The 20,023-nt window shown below is 37.5% G+C and overlaps 1 protein-coding gene across 1 annotated transcript in view; it reads left to right on the plus strand.

Annotated features, from left to right (window-relative positions):
* The first annotated feature begins 1,237 nt into the window (after positions 1 to 1,237).
* The window catches only part of SCLT1 (sodium channel and clathrin linker 1), a 33,662-nt gene continuing 14,876 nt past the window's right edge, over positions 1,238 to 20,023 (plus strand). The window contains exons 1-15 of the mRNA XM_026051983.1: positions 1,238 to 1,609; positions 3,842 to 3,909; positions 4,558 to 4,610; positions 5,478 to 5,547; positions 6,349 to 6,404; positions 6,755 to 6,881; positions 7,688 to 7,810; positions 8,734 to 8,799; positions 9,555 to 9,625; positions 13,541 to 13,631; positions 13,802 to 13,893; positions 14,857 to 15,034; positions 17,383 to 17,481; positions 18,111 to 18,182; positions 19,809 to 19,883. Of these exons, the coding sequence (XP_025907768.1) occupies positions 1,570 to 1,609; positions 3,842 to 3,909; positions 4,558 to 4,610; positions 5,478 to 5,547; positions 6,349 to 6,404; positions 6,755 to 6,881; positions 7,688 to 7,810; positions 8,734 to 8,799; positions 9,555 to 9,625; positions 13,541 to 13,631; positions 13,802 to 13,893; positions 14,857 to 15,034; positions 17,383 to 17,481; positions 18,111 to 18,182; positions 19,809 to 19,883 (1,281 nt within the window). The 5' untranslated portion in view covers positions 1,238 to 1,569. The remainder of the gene's footprint in view (positions 1,610 to 3,841; positions 3,910 to 4,557; positions 4,611 to 5,477; positions 5,548 to 6,348; positions 6,405 to 6,754; positions 6,882 to 7,687; positions 7,811 to 8,733; positions 8,800 to 9,554; positions 9,626 to 13,540; positions 13,632 to 13,801; positions 13,894 to 14,856; positions 15,035 to 17,382; positions 17,482 to 18,110; positions 18,183 to 19,808; positions 19,884 to 20,023) is intronic.

The following is a 20,023-nucleotide window of genomic DNA, read 5'->3' on the forward strand; positions in this document are numbered from 1 at the left end:
GGTCCCTTCCAACCTTCGGCATTCTATGATTCTATGATAGCAGATATACAGATTTCATTTCTTAGAAAAAAGAACATACTCAAATTCCTACAGAAAGCCCAACATATATAGGTCTGTTTTAACTAAACAAAGGTCTGTTTTAACTAAACAACTACTAGAAATAAACATCACCCAAGAAAACAAGAAAACACTTTTTTTTTGAGAACCACAGAGTGATAAAGAAGACTATACAACTTAGAACAATTCCTGTTAGATAGTTGCTGAGCTCTAGAGTACATAACATCTAAAAGTTTATTACTTAACATCTGACCATCTAAGGTTTCCCAAGAATTTTTTTGAAGAAATCTTAATGAAAATACATGCTGAACTACATAGAATCTGGGAAGCTCATATTTTGCATATTTTTAATATATGATTTAGGAAACAAAACAATCAGTAGTATACAATTTTTTTAAAATAAGGTCTGTTTAATAATGTCCTATTATGGRAATTACTTAACAGATTTAGCCAAACATTAATACAATGTTAAGAGATGCAAATTTCAAGGGAATGATTTTTACAGTACATATCATAATAAATATAAAAATGGCGTGGTTTCAAACTTAATAAAAGACAACCCCTGGCTTATACACTCATATTAGCAGCTGCATCAGTCTCATAGTAACAAATATACTAGTACTGCCTGCAACTACAAACACTGCTTTGGAAGTTAGATTAAGAGTTTCCATCAGTGTAAAACAGGACAAAAAAGAGCAAAAATTAGGCATACTAGTGTGTTCATTAATTGAGTCCACAGGTTTAGGGAGAGCTAGAAGCCCCCGGGAGCAACTACAGTTAAAACTCCAGCATTAAATATAAGAGAAAAGCTTGAAGTAAATACCATTTACAGCYGTGCTTCCCCTATCAGCTTTTCCAGCCTCTACATTTCCTGAAAATAAAACACAACACAACCTAAACACCTCCGAACGTTCTAGAAGATTTTCGCACACCGGGAAGTAACACCCACCGCAATTCCAGAGCTCCATAAACCCGCAACGAGAAAGCTCTCCCTACGGCTCCCGCTCCCCCCGCAACGGCCACGAGCCCCCAACGGTCGCGCCTCACCGCCCACCGCTCCCGCGCGTGCGCAGCCAGGCTCCCCGCGCCGCCCGCCGCCTTTTCTACCCTGCGGCCGCCACGTGAGGGGCGGGGCGAAGGGTTTAAACGCGGAGCGCCCCGCCCCGCCGCCACGTGACCGCACCGCTGAGCCGGTCGCCAGGGCAGTGGTGCGGCCRCTCGGGCAGTAACTGCCGCTCTGCGTGGCCGTTAGGCGCGACCGTTAGCGGCGTCTGCGGCCTGGGAGGGCGAACGAAGTGGCGCTTGTTTTCCTCAAGAAAGGCTGTTGCTGAGGGAAGTCGCTGTTTTCCGCCTTTGCTGTGTAGTTAGCGGAGCTGCGTCTGTTTCGGGTTTCCGCTTTCTCTCGCTGCTGCTGGAGGCGCAGCCTAGCGCGGTGCGCAATGGCTGGGAAAGCGCCTCTTCCCTAGACGTTGGCAGGCTTTTCCCAAGAACAGGCGGTTTTACGTTCTGCCTATGGATATGGCCGCTGACTTCGGCAGCAGGGGAGAGCCAGGTGAGCTCCCGGTAGATGGATGGGTGGTCTCGCGGGGTGCCTGGCTGCCTCTTCCCATGGGGGGTACGTTTAGAGGAAAGAACTGGGGGGAGCCGAGACACTCCTACCTGCTCCTCATTGCTTGGGGCTGGTCCGTAAAAAGATACAGGGAACCCTGACACCTATAGCTGAAGCCACGAGCACATATCTCTTTGAACTCTAGTAGTGTTGGCTGGAGTAAATAACAGCAGTAAAAACTATGTTTTAGCTAGAAGAAGGTTAGTAGGTAGAAGTTGGTAGGGCAATAGCCAAAAATGTCTGCTGTGGTCATGACCCTCTGAGTAAAGCAATTGCAGCAGGTGTGCTTAGCTTACATCTGAGGTTAAAAGCCTAATCTCTTCAGATATTCATGAAACTTACCTAACACAGTGAAGCTTTTTTTATAGTTATGAGTTATATGTTATAATTTGGGTATCTCTTAAGCTAAAATAAAACATATTGCAAGATATTTTTATTGTCGACAGAACATGGGCAAAAATTTTACCTGCGAAATTTGTGATCCTGAAAACAGGTGAGTTCATGTATCATGAGAAGTTTGTGCTTTGGTAAATGAGTGAGTGGTTTTATAACAAGAATGTTGCACACCTGAAACTGGTGGCATTGCAGGAAGTAGGGACAGGATTGCAAAGCAAAAAGTGCTAACAAGGCACAGTTGAAAAGCTTTTAGCTATTAACAAAAAATYCAAGGGAGTTAAGTGTTGTGTGGTAGTTCAGAGTGGTAAAGGACYGATGTTAGAAACCACCAAGAAACTCTCTAGAACAGTTTCTGTGTCTGAACTGGGTCATTCTGACTCAGAAACATTAGTTTGATTTTTGTCAAGTATTTCTTACGCTATGATATGAACCATTATGGCTGTGATCTTTTTCTGATATTTTTGACATGTATATAAACTTCTGYCCAGGTCCTCTGTGGAGTGATAACAGCTGCCAATCTGAGGAGCTTAATTATGTCTTAAAAAAGTCACATAACAGTTTGTTAAAGCTACTAAGTGAAAAAGATGTCATTACTTTGCATGCCACTTGAAATAGAATTTTTGAGATCTACTCTAAATCTGAYACATGAATTCTCTTCATGGATGTGAAATCAAAATTTTAAAATGCAAAATGCATTTAATTTACTATATTAAGATTCTTAAGTAGTGCTAAATTTGCTTCGTAATAATGTAAACATTTGTCATGTTCAATATGTAGCTGTGAGGGAATTTCTTGTTATAATGAGTTCTGTTCCCTATCTCTGATAAATTTTTACTGAGTTTTACCTGAATGCATTTTAGTTGTCAGGAGTTAGTCCTATAAATGAGAATTTAGGAGAGTTTAAATTTAGCCTTTATATGATAATTTGCTAAATAAACACAGCTTTTATCAGAATATATTAATGAATGTCCATTGATGGTGAGTATGCCTACAATGTTGCCTAAGGCTGCTCCCACTTTCCTTTGCAAAGTGCTTTGCCTGGCTCGGGTGGTAACTTCTGCCTTCACTGCTCCTTAATGACTTTTCAAAGTTATCCGTTTCCTTCCCAGTATTTCTCTCCAATAGTTTCCTTCAGATTATTTGAACTGCTAAAAGAACTATGGAGATATATAATGAGAAAATAGACAAGAAGTTGTTTTAGATCAGAATGTATGGATTGTCTCAGCAGTGTGAGATCTTACTAGTTGTATGGTCACTTTATTTGAGATAATGCAGATGGTGACAAACAACTTGTCTTCATTCTAGGGGCAATGGGGCTTCTGGATATGTTTGAATGCTCAGGTTCTCTGATCAGTGAAGCTCAAACTAAGTTTGTCAAATGCTTATTGAAAACTGCAGGGTCCAGTTCCCAACAGCAAATTAACTCTCAAACATTCCGCTAACTGAATTGACCACACAGGGTGTTTCTTCTGCTCCATGGCTTGGTGAGCCATCTTAGTTGTGCCAAATGCATATGTGGGTTTTTAGGCCAAAATGTTATTTTTCAAGCTTCTAAAGTAGGAAGGAAGAACTATGGAAGCAATTGAATTAATATTTATTGTAATATAAGCTCTATAGATTTAAACTGTTTTTTGTGAGAATATTTGAAAGCATTTTAAGAGGCATATTTTGTGCCTTTAACCTACCACCTTGTTTAACAGGCTCTGACTGCTAGTGCTTAATCTAAATAATGGTTCAGGCTGTATGTACCCTTATTCTGTATAACTCTGTATTTTTCAGATCACAGGCTAAACACAGCTTTTGGGCAGTATGGAACAGATAAATTTTTCAGAACTACTGCTGAGCAGGTATGTGAACTAAGGGATGATAGTGGTAAGAAATTTTTGTGCTTAAGTAATGTAACATGTCTTTGCTTATCAGCTGCATAAGAAGTACATCTCATTTCAGTGTTATCTTTCCTAGCTCTGGATCAATCACATCACTCACATGTGGCTCTTAGTTTCATCAAGTAGGAGGAGAATAAAACTGCAGTAATAGTGAATTTGGGTTTTTTTTGCATAGTTTCAGAAGTTTAAATCATATAGAAGTTGTAATCTATCCCAGGAAGAATTCATTTCTACAGAGTAGGCATTTCACATCTACACACTTTCTTTACGAGGGTAGTGTTTTATGTGGAGGTACCTTTTTGTGTTATGTTCCAACCGATTATCTGTGTAGAAACCAGGACATCAGCATTTTTCTGATACTGAGATATGTAGAAATGAGTTTAGTACTTGGGTWAACCCTTAATACTACTTCAAAGAATGGGCTAATTTCCTCTTGGATGCAGTTACACATTATTTCAGAGCACCTCCAGGAGTGGAATTGGTGATAATTCTTTTTCAAGTTGATGCAGCTTTCCAGAATTTTTGAGGATTAATGTGAAACTGATTGCCTGGAACACTCTCTGTGCTGTATGCGGTGTAGGTATTAACATGTAAAGTATTCTATTACAGGAAGATGTCCTTGAACCTAATGCTGCATCCAGATCCAGAATGATGAATCAAAGGTAAATGCAGTTTCACATAATTAGAGTACTCTGGGTTATTCATAAGCCAGTCATGTGCTTTTAAAAGTACAATTATCCAGAATCAGCTGGTGCAGGTATTCACAGTTCTAATTTGTGAATAGATCTCTGCAAAAGTTTTCCCATAGCTTTTTTATGGAGGACTTGTAAACTAAACAGTAGTGGGTGAATGAATTTTTTAAAACTGTAAAATAAAAATAGAGGTGAGTTTGTATGGGTCTAAGTAGCACAGATAACTCTGTTGTCTGTTATTGTCTACTGTCTTGCTATGATAATGTATAAAATGAAGTTTTCTCCATGGCCATTACAGAATTGCTTAATAGTAACTGTAATTTGCTTTTGATAATATGAAAACTATGTGCCCTTTATTGTCTACTGAGCATTTAAGGTATTATTGCTCAATATTATAGAGTTTTGGAGTATTAATTTAGGAAAAAAACAGAGGTGAAAAGTATGCAAATTAAACCACATTCTTTCATATTGTCTTGCAGTATGCTTAACTGGTGTTTTACATGAAAATAGCCAACTCCAGGGTTGAATGTTTGTTTAAATTCTTGGTGTATATAAAATGTGGGTGATAAATTAGAGTTAATGCTTCTTTATAAGGTCACATATTAGTTCTGGTGTACAGAAATTTTACTGTTAATGATCGTGCTTTAGACGTACTAACTTCTAAATAATTTTGACTTGCAAAAATAACTTGGAAGTAATTTTGACCTTGGAAGTAGAATAGAGAAAGTAGGAAAGTGACTGTTTTGTTCAGTTTTCTAGGAGATAGTAAAGTCAATTATCAGGAAAATATTTTGGTGTTTATGAACTGCTTTCTAAGCATGGTTTTCCACTTTTTAGCTTTTCTCCTCTACTTGTACAGTATGATAAGCATCTGGAAGAGATGAGTGAACAGCTGCAGCTTTATCAGGTGTGGATGCTATCCTATTTCACATTATAACTTAATTGTTTATCACTGCATTGTGCTTCCTTTGGACTATCTGAATGTGAAGGGACAACTTTCTATGAAAAGACTGGGATTGTCCAAACTAGTCAGAGTTTTGTGTGGGGCAGTGGTACTGTAAAAACAAACATGTGTGTTCTGTGCTATAAGTGCAAGCATCTTAGATGATACTCAGGTGAGGAAGCTGAGCCTCTCCTAAGAGGACTCTTTTCTTACTAGTCTGATTTGTGCTATGCAGTCTCAGTCCTGCTAATGTGGATACATTCAGACTTCAAATGTTTACACATTATCTTTGGAGGGACTGTCCTCCTTTTAAACCACAGGCAAACAGTATTTTTACTGATTTTTTTTAACTGTTAAGAAAGCACAAAAGCAAGATGGAAGTGAGAAAAGCTGTGGTTTGTAATACCTTAAACTAGTATGTGTAACCTCTCCTTTGTTTTTATATTTTCACTAAAGTATTTTCTACTGGATAGTAGTCTTGTATTTCTAAAAACTTCAATCAATTAAAAATAAGTGTAAAAATTTCAAAGGCTGAGTTTAGTAATGATAGCTAGCAAATGAAAAAAGATCAGCTTAACTTTCTTACCAGGAGTTAGCAACTATTAAATTTAAGTGTTAACCTGTGACTTTTCTTACCACAAAAGAAGTTAAATTACTTTAGTATAATCAATTAAATTGTCCATCTTGTATAGTTAAAAAAAAGGAGATGTTAATTATTAAAACTTAAATGCTTTTTTAAATGACAACTCAAATATTTTGCTTTAGGCCCAGATGGGTGAGATGAGACTAAAATTTGAACAAGTCACCAAGGAAAATGAAAGGTAAATACCTATTATTTTACCACAGTGGACTTTGTTTTTTCTAAAGCTTAAACATTTCTCTGGGCCCTATAATTCTTTTAAAGCTACTTAAAATAGTTGAAGATCTTGTGCTTAGTGTTAGAATTTTCAAGATCTTTGTGTGTATTACAGCACCAACTTTAGGAGCTTAAGCAATGTGTCTGTCTAAATGTACACGAAACTTTCAGAGTGTTTACCATGCTTATAACAATACATATACATGCTGTATAGATGTATAGATGTATAGTGTGTAGCAGCTGAAAGTTTAGTGCTTATATTCAGAAGTTCCTGATGAGGAAATAATTTTCTGTACATGGCTCTTTCAATTTCAGGCTCCATGCAGACTTGAAAGAGGCTGTTGAGAAGCAACTGGAGACTCTTCCATTTGTGGGGACTGATATTTCTGCAGATGAAGAAATAGTGAGAAACCTTCAAGAACAGCTACAGCTGGCCAGTCAGGTCTGAAATGAAGCATTTGCACTGTCTTATTGCTCATGTAGGCCCTTGGCAGACTAGGGGAAACAAATTTATTTCGTGGTTATGTTTTTATAACAATTTCTTGAGACAATTTTGAGGCCCTGTGGTTTTTTTCTGTAGTGAAGAAACAAGTGCTTACACTACTGACTTTGACTTGAGAAATTGTTCCCTGTGTATCCTCAGGGAGGCTTTCATATTTTATGCTGGTAGCTTCTTAGCTGACCACTTAGTGTTGAATTCCTTTCCAAGAAATAAAATTCTGCTTGCTTCAGCTTCTTGTGGTTGCTTGTCATTTCGACTAGCCATATTTGATCAAAAGCATTGTCATGGGAAATGAGGGACAACCATATGTGGAATACTGAGATTATTTCAGTGTTAGTACAATGATGCATTAATTCCATTTCACAGGATTAAGTAGATGTTAAACTGAAGGCTGAATTTTGAAGTTTTAATGTTGTATATCCATGAAAATTGCAGTTACAATAAGCCTAAAGTAAGTATCTGTAGAAGTTTAAATTTAACTGCTTCCTAGCTCAGTGGAGCTTTACTTCTGAGAAGAGCTGATAAAGATCACAGGGTAGGGGGAATGTGATTCCCTTCTAGACATAACTGTTCTATGTGTCTTGGTTTAGCAGTCTCTGAACCTGATATTTCATGTGGTTGCCAAATCAGAGGCAAGTATAGAAGGCAATCTTTTTAAAGGTTCAGACTTGCTCTTTTTAGAGAGTAGGGTATGCAGCTAAATGTATTGTATTTTATATAGACTATCATGTTTTTCATTTTCCTAGGAAAAAGAACACGCACTACAGCTCTGGCAGTCCATATCACGGGAATTTGATGAACTCCAGCAGCAGTACCAGCAACACATGACTGAAACACAGATTCATGTGGCTGAAAAGAAAAAACAGAAAGTAATTTTCATCTATATTGTTTATTTTGGGAAATATTTCTATACTGTAAAGGTTCTGGGTGAGTATATAGGAAAAAGGAAGGGTATGTTGTGTCTGCTAGTTTTTGTAATAGACATATCTAAATCAGTGCTCAGATGTGGTTGTGAATTCAATGAATAATTGTAAAGTTAGGAGTGGAAAATGACAAGCTCTTCACCTTTCCATGGACACTAGCGTAAGCAATGTGTTTAGAGTGACTGTGTGTGTGTATATATGCACAAAATGCACATGCACATAAAACCATGTCTGCATTGAATGGTCAGAGGAATCTTGAGTAGATTTTAACTAAAGGTGATTGTGAGGGTTGGAGGAGCTGGAATAGATTCTTACACATGGTTATTCAGATATTCCAGTTCTGAGCATGCCTTTGTAGATGCGTGGTATCATGAAGATGAGTTTATTTTAATTAGTTTAATGTTCCTTGAAAGGCAGAACTCAAGCCTGAGGCCTCATGAGTTCAACTGAGCCAAACCATTTTAAGTATGGACACAAGATGTTCTGATATTGCTGAGAGCAAATTAAGCATGTTATATAAGGACTCTTATTCTTAGTGGGTTAATGTCTGCATGTTTTGTTACCAGAAATAATCACAGTAATGGCTTAGTTGGTGTGCCTGTCTGGAGGCTCTGCTCAGTTAAGCTTTCATATTCTGGTRTTCAACTGTATGGGCTCTGGAAGGAGACAATGTGCAACAGTGAACTTTGGATCCATTTTTCTTTAGTAAATCTGACTTGTCAGATTGCTACATCAGCAGCAAAAGCCTAACTCAAATCTGAAAATTGCATTGAATTTCATGCAACAAGCATGTGTGTTTTGAAAATATTTTAAGTTGGCTGTACAACTAATTGTCCTTGATGCTCAGAAGCTGTGAATTCTCCTTTTAGGATCAACTGACTGGCTTTCAGCAGCTGACTCAGCAACTGCATGTAGCCAATGAGAAAATAGAGTTGGTAAGTGAAACTGCCTGGCCAGTGATCACATTAGGAATAGTCTTCTTTTGGAAGTGTAGGATAAAAGCAAAAAACCTAACATGTAGCTAGAAAGACAAGAACTTGTGCAGCTTGGACTTGAAGTCTCTTCTAAGGACTGGTTAACTTGTGTGGTTCTTGATTAAGGTTTGTGTTAAATATTGCCAGTGCTGGAGACTCATCCTAGGCAGCCTAGGTCCCTTTTCGTTTTCTTTACTGGAACCTTTTTTCCCCTACTGTATACCTTCTTTCTTGGTTTAATTTATGCATACTTGTGAAATATTGTAGCTGTGAAGGAAAGATTACTTTATTCTCTGCAGTATCTTTTGTTATTGAGAACTATCACACTGACATGTCTTCTCTGTCCCCAAGCTCCTCTTTTAGTCAAAGCAGTGGGTGGTTCATCTGAGGTGCTGATTGCCACAGTGGGTTCTAGATGGTAGAGCAGCTAAATGGGAGGTACAGAGAGGAGGTCTGAGCTGTGAAAACCCTGTCTCGGGACATCCTCACACTACCAAACTGGAGTGAAGGAGAGCATGAAGTGACATCACTCAGCATCTGACCTTTTACAATATTCTACAGAAACCTTAGGGCTCAGAGACCAGCCAGTGTTAAGTACACTTTTATCAGCTATTTTTATGGTGTTATATTCTCTATGAGTGTCCTCTAACAAGTTTGAACAAGTGTCACTTCCAACAAAGCACAAAATGTGTTACAAATATCTCCTTGTTTTGCAGAGCAATCAACACTTTCTGAAAACAMTAACAGAACAGAATGCAGAATTAGAGCAACTACGCAAACAACTGAGGTATAAATCAGGCTGTTTAAAATTGCTTAGGCATCTTGTCCATGCCTTTTTTTACTGACTGCTGTATCACAGACCTTATGTACTGCCAAACTGATGGGATGGTAGCTATGATATTTTAAGTTAATGCCTCAAGTTTATTAAAAATGTGTGTTTAATGATGTATAGATTGATGTTTCCAGTTTGCATAACTTCATTCAGCACTTAGAAATATTGAATGCCTTTCCCTTTTGATTTAAAAGGAATAGGGTTCAGTATTGCAAGAAAATTGACTCTGATCTTTTTGATCAGATTTTTTCATAAAACCTTGTTGTATGGGTAATTAGTTATGAATTATAACATGAAATAAGAATGTTCYCAGCTGAAGCTTCTCTTTCAATGTTTGTTAATAAAATTTGCATTCACTATTTCTAGATTAGTTGTAAGCAATAGGCTATTAGGATGTTAGAGGTAGGAGGAACTTTAATTATATTTGTGAAGTGTAGCAGTGAAAATGAGGAAAATACCTGAAAATTTCTGATTACTTACRTTAAACAGCTTGTCTGTAAATATATCTGTGAACTTTTTTAATTAGTGATAGTTGTCAAAATAAGATGTAATTTCTTTAAGCAGTGGGTTTGTGCTGGCAATAAAAATACTCATCAACCAGCAATATTTTGTGCAGCATTATCTAAAGCTTTTTAAAATACACATGTAAAGCACTTCCACAAGATGCACTTAATCATTTAATTAAAATTTCTCTTGATTTTTTTCTGACTGTGGCTTGATACTGTAATCAGTGTTCAAAATAGGCTGCTATTATTTGGGTTATCCTCTGTATAATATTGATTTGGAAGAACTTCACACAAATGTATAGTTGATTTAAATAACTTTACATACTTGTACATAAATGGTTAAAGCTGACATATGTGTTTGCATGTGTTTATTGCATGCTGTTTTGTGTGCTACTTTCACAGATAATGTTACTATTTAGTTAAATGTGTGCTGCTGAATTTTGTGACTCCAAGTCAGTCTGATGCAGTCTTTCTTTCTCTTTCCACTCAAAGCCCATACAAAATATGCAGAGAGCATCTGGTATTTTATGATAAGTATTTATCCAAGTGAAGGTTGAGTAGTTCCAAGTTCGGCATTATAAGAAGTCTAGTGTACCATGTCCCTAAGGGCTCTAACAGCTCTTGTGTACTGGTATCTACAGTAAATAAAAAGGTTTAGATTGCCTGGACTCATTTATTCATGTTCAGTGTTTACTCATTTACAAATTGCTCACTTAGTTTGGATAAAACCAAACTTTTTCTTGCTGTAAGAGCAATAAAACTTAACTGCTTCTAGCAGTAAACTTTCACCAACTATTTTTAGTTACAGTTTAGCTACTGTAAGGATTCTATTTGTCTTAAACATGACTTATCTACAGTTTATTTAAGACCAGGACTTGCTTACAAATGCAGAGTTAAATTAATCACTGAAAACCAAGTTGTGTTTTTTGAGGACAACTGTGTGCTGATTTTTATTGGCAAAGATGTTTACACAGCAAGTTAGCATGGTTTAGAGATGAAAAGGTGACAAGCACAGCATGTGCTTAGTGTGGTGTGTAAGATACTTGCTAAAATAAAGTGTTTTCCAACTCTGCTGTTYGCAAGTTCCTTGTGCCTGCTACTATTCTGTTTTTAAAGGCAAGCAGAACAYTTTCATATCTGTTTGGGAGATTTTTCTTTGCCTAGTACTGAGTCACTGTTGTGGTGGTACTGATGTGTGAATCTTCAGTCTCATGCAAGTTCTCTTACTGACTTTCAGTAAGTGAATATGAAAGCAGTCAACTCCTGAACTGAACTTATTTCCTAGACACTCAGTAAGCAGATGATGTCATCAGTATTCAGAATCAGTTCCTTGTATTTGCGAAATGCAAGAGTTTGGGAAAAATGAAGTCATGCTGGCTGCAGCTAGACAACCATTTTTTTGTCAAAATTCAAGTGCTGTGACACTTCTCCCTTCCTTGACTGTGCTTGAAGTTTATATTTGCTTTACAAAGCAAACTTCTCAGTAGGCTGGCTTCTGAGTTTTATGAAATTCTTACGTGCTACTTTGTAGGTCAAATGACAACCCAGGTGGCCAAATGACTATTGARTTCCTAGTATACAAAGTTCTGCATAAACTTTCAGCGGCGTAGTTGAGTGTGGGTGGTAGAGGGAAATGTGTGTTTTCTGATTAGACTGCTGCTTCAGCAAGAAGGGTATTGAAGGTAGAAGCAGCACAGCATACAAAAAGGATCTGAAAGCAAACAGTGAGCTTCCCTCGAACTTCCCCTGTAGCTGCCCTTGTCTAGGTGCAGCATCTTAAATTAGCTGCTGTTCTGTGAATATTAAGAAATGGTAGTGAGTTGGTTTCCACACATGTATGCCTGTCTCTTACCTATGTTTTCTGTGCCCCCATCTTCATTCTCACTTGAGTAGATTTGATTTCAGAGGGTCCTGTAGGGGAATGAGGTGGCTTAAGGTGGCGTCCAAGCAATGTGGTTTGTTAAGAGAGCACATAGTTACTGACAGTCAGTGACTTGTACATTCACGAACATCAGTGAGGCAAGAGAAAGCCCACAGTAATCTGGCTTTGCAAAGTATGAATGAACACCCTTCTCTAATTCTCCTGAGTTGTGATCACTGACATGCACACTCTTCTCTGTTCTTAGGGAGCATGTACCCTCTCGGAGGAAGCAGGGGTGGGCACAGCCTCCTGTGTCTACRTGGGCTGGCTCCCCTGCTTCCATATCCTTGATGCTGGATCTATGAAAGCTCTGCTTCTGTATTTGTACTGCTCCCTCAGTTCTGCTGGTTTGCATCTTGCTGAGGAAATGCGCCCTCAGTTTACATGATCTGCCTGGAGCAGTGATCCCAGTGCGGCCTCTTTGTTCTACCCTCTGCTGCTGGTCTGCTAGCCAGAGACGGGCTGCTCTGCAGCAGGCAGGGGGCTGCTCTGCAGCAGGCAGGGGGCTGCTCTGTCAGGCCTGGGCAGGCTGGCTGGGCTCGGAGGGCAGCTCCTGGCAGGGGCAAACAGGCATTAATGGCTGCTCAGGTGCTCTCCTCTCACCCCGAGGTGTCTGCAATCCCAGCTGCATGTTGGGATTTTGTTTTTTTTCTTTTCCCTTTCTTCCTTCAAGCTGTYTCCTCAACAGTCTCTACTGTTTACTCAGGCAGGTACTCACTATAAGCAGACTATGTCATTTTTATCTCCTCCCCAACTTATGACTTTGGGGCAAATGCACCCTCAGAGCAGCTTTGGGTATCCAGTTACAGGTGCTGGTTACATTTGTCAACGCCAGTGGAACGATTTTGTCTTTCTGTTCTGTCTCCCTGTTCATCTCAGATGAGCAGCAGGAGCACTTTTTTAAACAAGCTTTTGTAATGAGGAAGAAATGTGATTCAATAGCTCTAATCCATTTTTGTTACTTTCCTGGTTCAGCTATTTTGTCAAACGTCATCAAATTACAAAGCCTATCAGTTAAATTCTGCTGAAGTAGTTAATGATTTGTTTTTGATTTCTAATCCAAGTTGCTTTAAAAAGTAAAATCYAATTCTAAAGAACATTTCTCTTTAAGGTATCTCAAGCTGCTTGTTTAAATTGTTGAATCRCACCAAATTTTTGTTTACCTGGTCCTCCCAAATATTTATTCAACATGCACATGATTGTGTTCAGCCATAATTGAATGACAAATGTCAGTTGCCCAAAACAAATGTTTTAATGAATTTAGTATTCCTCTTACTGCGGTACATGCTAAGTGGATGGAGGAGAAAGCAGGTTCTGCCCTGAATGCAGAGTTTTGTTTTGAACTCTGACTGCCCTTAACACTCATTTCAATTAAATTGTAATAGAATCTGGTTTTCCTTGTAATAATTGATGTTTAATTCATCGTCTGTTTTCTTTCTACAGGCAAGCTAAAATAGATGGGCGGACAGCAGCTGCTAAGGTTGATGAAATGACCAGATTGGCAGAGAAGCTTCAAGGCCAGTTGGAGAGAAAGGTATCACAGAGAAAGGAATAATTGTCTGTTGCATTTCAATGGCTATGAGTTACCTGAGCGCTGACACTGCATGATTAATCTCAAAATGTTCTCTAATTTATTTTTGCTAGTAGATCTTTATGTTAAGTCAAGCTCAGATGACGTCTAGGTAACACTTTTTTTTTTTCTAGGAGGAAGATATGGTGTCTGCTCAGCAGAGAGAAGAAGCCTCTGACAAACGTTTGCAGCAAATGCAGTCTAGTATAAAACAATTAGAAGCAAGGTAAGATATTTTGCTGAATGTTCCTAGCAGGTTGCATACAAGTGATAGAAAATACGATCTTTTCCTCAGCATCTGGGTTTTGTATTTTTGAATAGTTGTGTTTTCTCAAGATGCAGATATTTTGTGTTTGGCTACCTTTTGTTATAGTCGTCCTTCTCTATAAGAAGGAGAATTCTTATTTTTTTTTTTTTTTTATCAAAAGTACTTGTGTGACTTAATCTTCTCGGTCACAGATTTGTGGATCTGAGTAGCAGATTCTTCAATAACTCTACACCCCAAATAATTACCTGGGCACGTTGTCACTGCTTGGCCAGCTCTTACCTTGAGGAGTTGCACAGATTTGTACAGCTGCCTCTGCTTAATGAATTCTCCTATCATAAGCACTGTGGAGGCTCTTATGTTTATTTTGGAATGTCTTAAGGAATTGACTAGCTTTATTACTTTCTGTAGGCTTTTGGTTCTCCAAAAAATGTGCTTAATGCAGCTGTCCCTCCTTGTCCTAGGAAGGACTCTCTAGCCCTCTCTCACGCCGAGCAATACTGACAATAAGAATTTTTGAGCTATTGYAAAATTACTAGTGTTTTTCCAGTTCTAATGGTATAGTTGAAATTTTATTACCCACATCTAATTATTCCATTTTTCCCACAAAGGAAAACTTTATCCCTTCTGAGGTTGTTCTGTTCTGTTTTAATATAAGACATTTTGCAGTGATGTATCCCTGGACAGCAACATTCTTCTAAGGAACTTCTCAGACTAGATCTCTGAGTTAACTCCTTTAGTTCTGTTYCTTTTTAGGGCATGATATATACTAAACCCAAACAATTTCTCCAGAAAAGAGCAGAAAAACCATAATGTAATTTTGACAAATGATAAATATTTTTTAAATGTGAAAAGTAATTTGAAAGAATTTAAGTGTCCTAATTGTCTTATTGTGAAATGAGAAGAATTGTTCTTGTCTTGTAGATTACGTGTTACTGTACAAGATGCTGAACAGCTGAGAACAGAAAGAGCAGCTCTGGAGAAACAGATCAGAGAGCTTCAGACCAAGTGTGCTACTCTAGAGAAGGAGAAGTATAGCGCTGTTACAAAAGTCCAAGACAGCATACAGCTTTTAGAAGAAGCCAACCTACAAAAAAGTCAGGTAAGGCAATGAATGGAGGTGTTTCCTGAATACTAGAACACTTGYGTTACTTACAATTGGTAAGTGTCAGATAATGTATTCCTATACATATGCATGTATATATAATCAAATTTCTTCTATTTCTCTAGTAATCAATTTAGTAGTGCAGAAGAAAGAGACTGCGATACACGTTTGTGTGTTATTCAAACTTGTCGTACACTGTAAATGTCAAAGAATATGAGTGCCTGGATAAAGGAGATCCAAGTGTACTCTGTTTGAATATTGAAAAATTCCTGGTAGTGTTTCTCATCAATACATTTAAACCAATTGGTTTGTTGGAGGAAAGAAAGAAGCTACTGTTATACATTTATAATTTGTTAATATTTAAGGAAAAAAAAGAGCTAAAAAACTAAAGGGACCTTTTCTTTGTGTGTGATGAAAGTAGGTTACCAGTAGAGTTAGTTCTGTGCTCATATCTTAATTATTTGTCAGAAATCTGGAAGAGTAGTTGTGCTATGAGCAGGTGAAGTCTGCAGAAAAAAAATTGGAGGTGCCTGACAGTGGATGATAAAATAGCAAATGAGATTGAAATTCTCATACGCTCTACTCTGTGCTGAGTTTCTTGTTATTACCTCAAAAAAAAATTCAGATTTGCTGCGGATATTTTTTATGCATACATCCTCTCAGTCGTCAGAGATGGGCAAAACAATTTCTCCGTCGTCAGAGATGGGCAAAACAATTAATAGACATTAAGAGACTTGAAAATAAACATTTAAGCACCATGTTACCTTCATGTGCAGTTCTGTTCTGCGCATCTCAGATAAGGTATAGGTAACTTAAGAAAGTACTAGAGAGGTCAGTAAAGAAGATTAGGGGAGTGGAGAAGCTTTAAAACAATTTGGATACAATATGGAATTAAACTGTTATAGGATACGTTTATGACAAAAACACAGATATGTAAACAATCAAATTCATGATATGCACCAAAGAAGAATGCACCGAAACATCATTAGGACAGTCTGTGGTCCAGGACGTCCTGACACATCAATTCATTATGCCAAAAAAAAAAAAAAAAAAAAAAAAAACCCACTTGGTCTTGCCGGTTTTTAACCTCTTCTGAATCATCCTTTCGGAAAGAGCATGTGGGGCTTTGATCATTTTTTTTTCTGATATAGGCACTTTCTTATTTTAATGTTAGCTTTAGCTCAGTCAGGTCAAGCCTTTAGAAGTATTAAAAATAGCTTGAACAGTGTTTGCTGGCAAGACAGAACTGAAATGCACTTAACACATCGTAGCCATCAGTAAAGGAAACCCRGCTTAGTTAACTTCTGTGGAAAAAAAATGGAGAATCTTAGAATTTATTCTGTTCTAGATAAGATGTAAGGAGATTAACCCACACTCTTTTAGTCCGAAGTTGCTTTTCAAACTGGGTATTCTCCAGGGAACCTAATTTTTTAGCTTTATATTTGAGAATATTAAAATTATTTTTTTTTTCTTTTTTGCTTTTTGTGATTTCAACTCTGTGACCAAGGAGCTAGATCTTGTCTGCCAGAAAAGAGGACTAACTTCTTTAACAGGTCTTGCTACCTCCTGGCCTTCTTTCAAAATAGACTGGAGTATTAACAAAACCTAAGAACACCAGTAGTTATTTCACTAGCCAGCAACTTTACTGTTATTCTTGTTACACGTACGAGCAGCCTGATTAGAATGATTTTTAAAGGATCATTGTAGCTGGAAATGGTGCCCCTGAAAAGACCGAAACTATGAGCGCTTGGCAGTAACTGAAAAGCAGGAGACAGACAATTGAAGCTGTGAGTGAAGGAAGTATTATGATACTTGAGATTAAAATATTAGAAAAGAACAGAAGAACAAACATATGCCCCCCATTTTCCCAACTATGCCCAACAACTGCTTCCTTCTCATCTTGCTATAGTTTCACGTCTCATAATTTTTGTCATTTAGAAAGTCTRTATGTGGCATCTTTTGAGCATTTGCCTTCATTTTCCTAACTTCTTYGTAACTTTCTGAATTTTATTTGTTTTATACAATGTTCTTCTGCAATTCCCTTAACATATTAGGCTCTTGTTAACAGAGAGAAAAAAAGTTGAAGTTTAACCTTTTTCTAGATCCCCATACAAAAAAGTCATCCATTGTCATAAGCTTTTTGCTTGTTTCAGCTTTACAGGAATGCACATTTTGTGCAAAAGGTTCTCACTGATCTTATGTTCTTGTGTTCCTGTTCAGCTCCTCCAAAGTAGAACAGAAACAGACTTTTTTTGGACAGGGGCTCTGTGGCTTCTTCTCAGCGCTGGAGATTATTTTATCACTAGTGTGTTATCAGTAGCATTTCAAGTTGTTATTTTTTCTAGGCACTGTTTGGGGAAAAACAAAAGGAAGAGGAAATCAAAAAGATGAAAAAGGAAATGACCCAACTTGCAGAAGACACTGCTGCAAAAATTAGAAAGGCAGTAAGTTATCAAGATCATAAAGAGTCGGTTGTCAAGTCAGTTTGCTCAGAAATAAAAGTTTCAGTATTTATACYGGGAAGCACATAGATTCCAGAATCATTTATTACAGGGTTATTTTGGTTTCTCAAGAACGCATCAGAGCGAGCACATACATGTGTGACTGAATTCTTACAGTAATAGTGTCCTCTGCAAGTCAAACATTCACCTCATGTGTCCATAGAGCAGTTCAGACTAGGTTCAGATTTGCATAGAATGCCCCTGGCACTTGCAGCTGACCTCATTTCAAGTCAAGGTAAATTTTAAAAAAAATCTCACAGTTTTGGGGATTCTTTGTCAGCTGTCCTGAGCAGTTTCTGTTGCCTGAGCTACAGTTACCTGGACAAAGCTTCTGAACTTTGAAGGTTCAGATCTCTTCTCTTTGAAATGTTAGCACTGCAAATACTGTGCTGTACGATCTCTCTAAATGCCTTGCAGGTGATTCCAGCTAATGAGAGAACACCAATAAAGATTATGACTGCTCAGCCTTCTTGGGTTTATAAAGAAGCAGGAGGAAATACTAAATCTATATGCAGGAGTCACAGCTGAACTTGCAGGATTACATTTTAATTTTACTCTGTTTTTGATTGCAGGTAGACTCTGCAAAGAAACAATATAACGTGCAGATTTCTCGACTGACAGAAGAACTTTCTGCTCTTCAGATGGTACGGTCTTGACTGAGGAATATACACTTTGATAACAAAACATTTGAGGGTTCTAGCTTCCAGTCAAATAAAACACTTATAGTACTTTTTATTTGTGACTTAATATCAAGCCGCATAGCAAGAGAACCTAAAATGTTTTCCAGGACTGAACATCAAGCAGCACGTTGTTAGTAGTTTTGCGAGGAAAGGATTCTTGGTTTTAGGCATGTATTTAAAACTTGTAGGCAAGGCTGAAGACTTTGGTTTATTTGTTTCTAGGCTGGTGTTCCTCAGTGTTATTAAGTAGAACTATTAGTGACTAGTTGGAAAAAAAATCATGACTTTACTATCCTTTTTTCATGTATGTACATCAGTCAATGGAAATCTGCTAGAAAGTACATCAGAAATACTTGCTTTTCTGTTTTTGTTTTTTCTTATTCTGTTTGAGAGGTTTTTTTATAGAAATTGTAGATTTTTAGGGTGGTCTGGAAATGATTCCTYGTAAACTTTTATGATGGCTACCTGTAATTTTCCTAGCTGCATATGAAACTTTGGGTTCACCCCAACAGCCCCATAATTTCTGTGCTCATAGTTGCTGTTTTAGTCTAGGGTCAGGCTRATCTGTCTGATGAGAGGCAGTTGGGGCAACAGCTTAGTACTGCTGCAAAAGCATTTCCATGTTTCCTCTATAGAGCAACTTCACAGCTCCTCTGTTCAGCTTGGTTGGCATAAAAGGTGTTGAACAAGGAGTAATCTTGTGTATAGAGACAGTCCTATGTGTATCTCAAAATTAATAAGAGAAAAGTAATTGTCTAGAATTATGCCATATTATGAAATAGTACCTTGCCTCCTGTGGGTTTTGAGACATTAATATTACTTCATAAAAATGAATGTCTTATAGTCAGTGCACAGGATTTATTTATAAGGGTAAAGGACACTATGCTTTGAAAAATCATATTTAAGTGCAGAATTGCCTTGTGTATATTCAGTTATATTTTTCTTTTATTATGCATCTTGGCTGCCTTTGCAGGAAATAACATGATTTTGTAAATACAACAGTTTCTTTGCCTAAGTTTTTTCCTTGAGTTATACATATTTTGGCCACAGTTCCCAAGCGTGTTTATACTGAGATGAGTAAATGAGTAAATGACAAAACAGTGTGCTTTAGCATCTATTTCTSTTGTGATGGCAACTCTGTTTCTTTCAGGAATAATTAAATCATGGAAAGGTGATTATTGTAAATCCATAGCTGGATGGGTGGAAATGAAATATATGAAACTTGGTAAAATATGCTAAGAGAAAGTCTGCCTCACAACTGTTGTTTTCTTGAATGAACTCAGAACTCGTAATAAAACTTATTAGAAGGCAAAAGAGCTTGGTTAATAAGCCCCTATATATGGATTTTTTTTTKTTTTTAAGTTTAATTTTGAATTTCTGTGGAGTTAGTGAGCCTGATCCTATGGAAAAAATAATAAGCAGGTAGGTAAACATAATCCACTGTGTACTTACCTGCAGTGAGAATTGTATTTGCAATGGCAAGGTCTGGCTTTGGGATTTCTTGACCTTTGATTCTTTCTGCAAATGCTATGTTTTATTATGATTATGTTTTGATGAAAATATAAATTAAAAATTACTTTCTTAAAAAAGGAATGCGGAGAAAAACAGAGTCAAATTGAACGAGTCATTAGAGAAAAGCGAGCAGTGGAAGAAGAACTTGAAAAGGTAAGACAATTTTGTGCATCTTAGAAAGAAAAGATCTCTTCACTATTTCTAGTTTTCTCCCTGATATTGGGGTGAAAGATTATACTGTGATCCCTGGTTTTTTTATTTTCTTAGTTTTTATTCAATCTTCTTGAGTGTAA

This window comes from Nothoprocta perdicaria, unplaced genomic scaffold, assembly GCF_003342845.1.
Source record: "Nothoprocta perdicaria isolate Ctin4 unplaced genomic scaffold, notPer1 scaffold_81, whole genome shotgun sequence".
Classification (NCBI taxonomy): domain Eukaryota; kingdom Metazoa; phylum Chordata; class Aves; order Tinamiformes; family Tinamidae; genus Nothoprocta; species Nothoprocta perdicaria.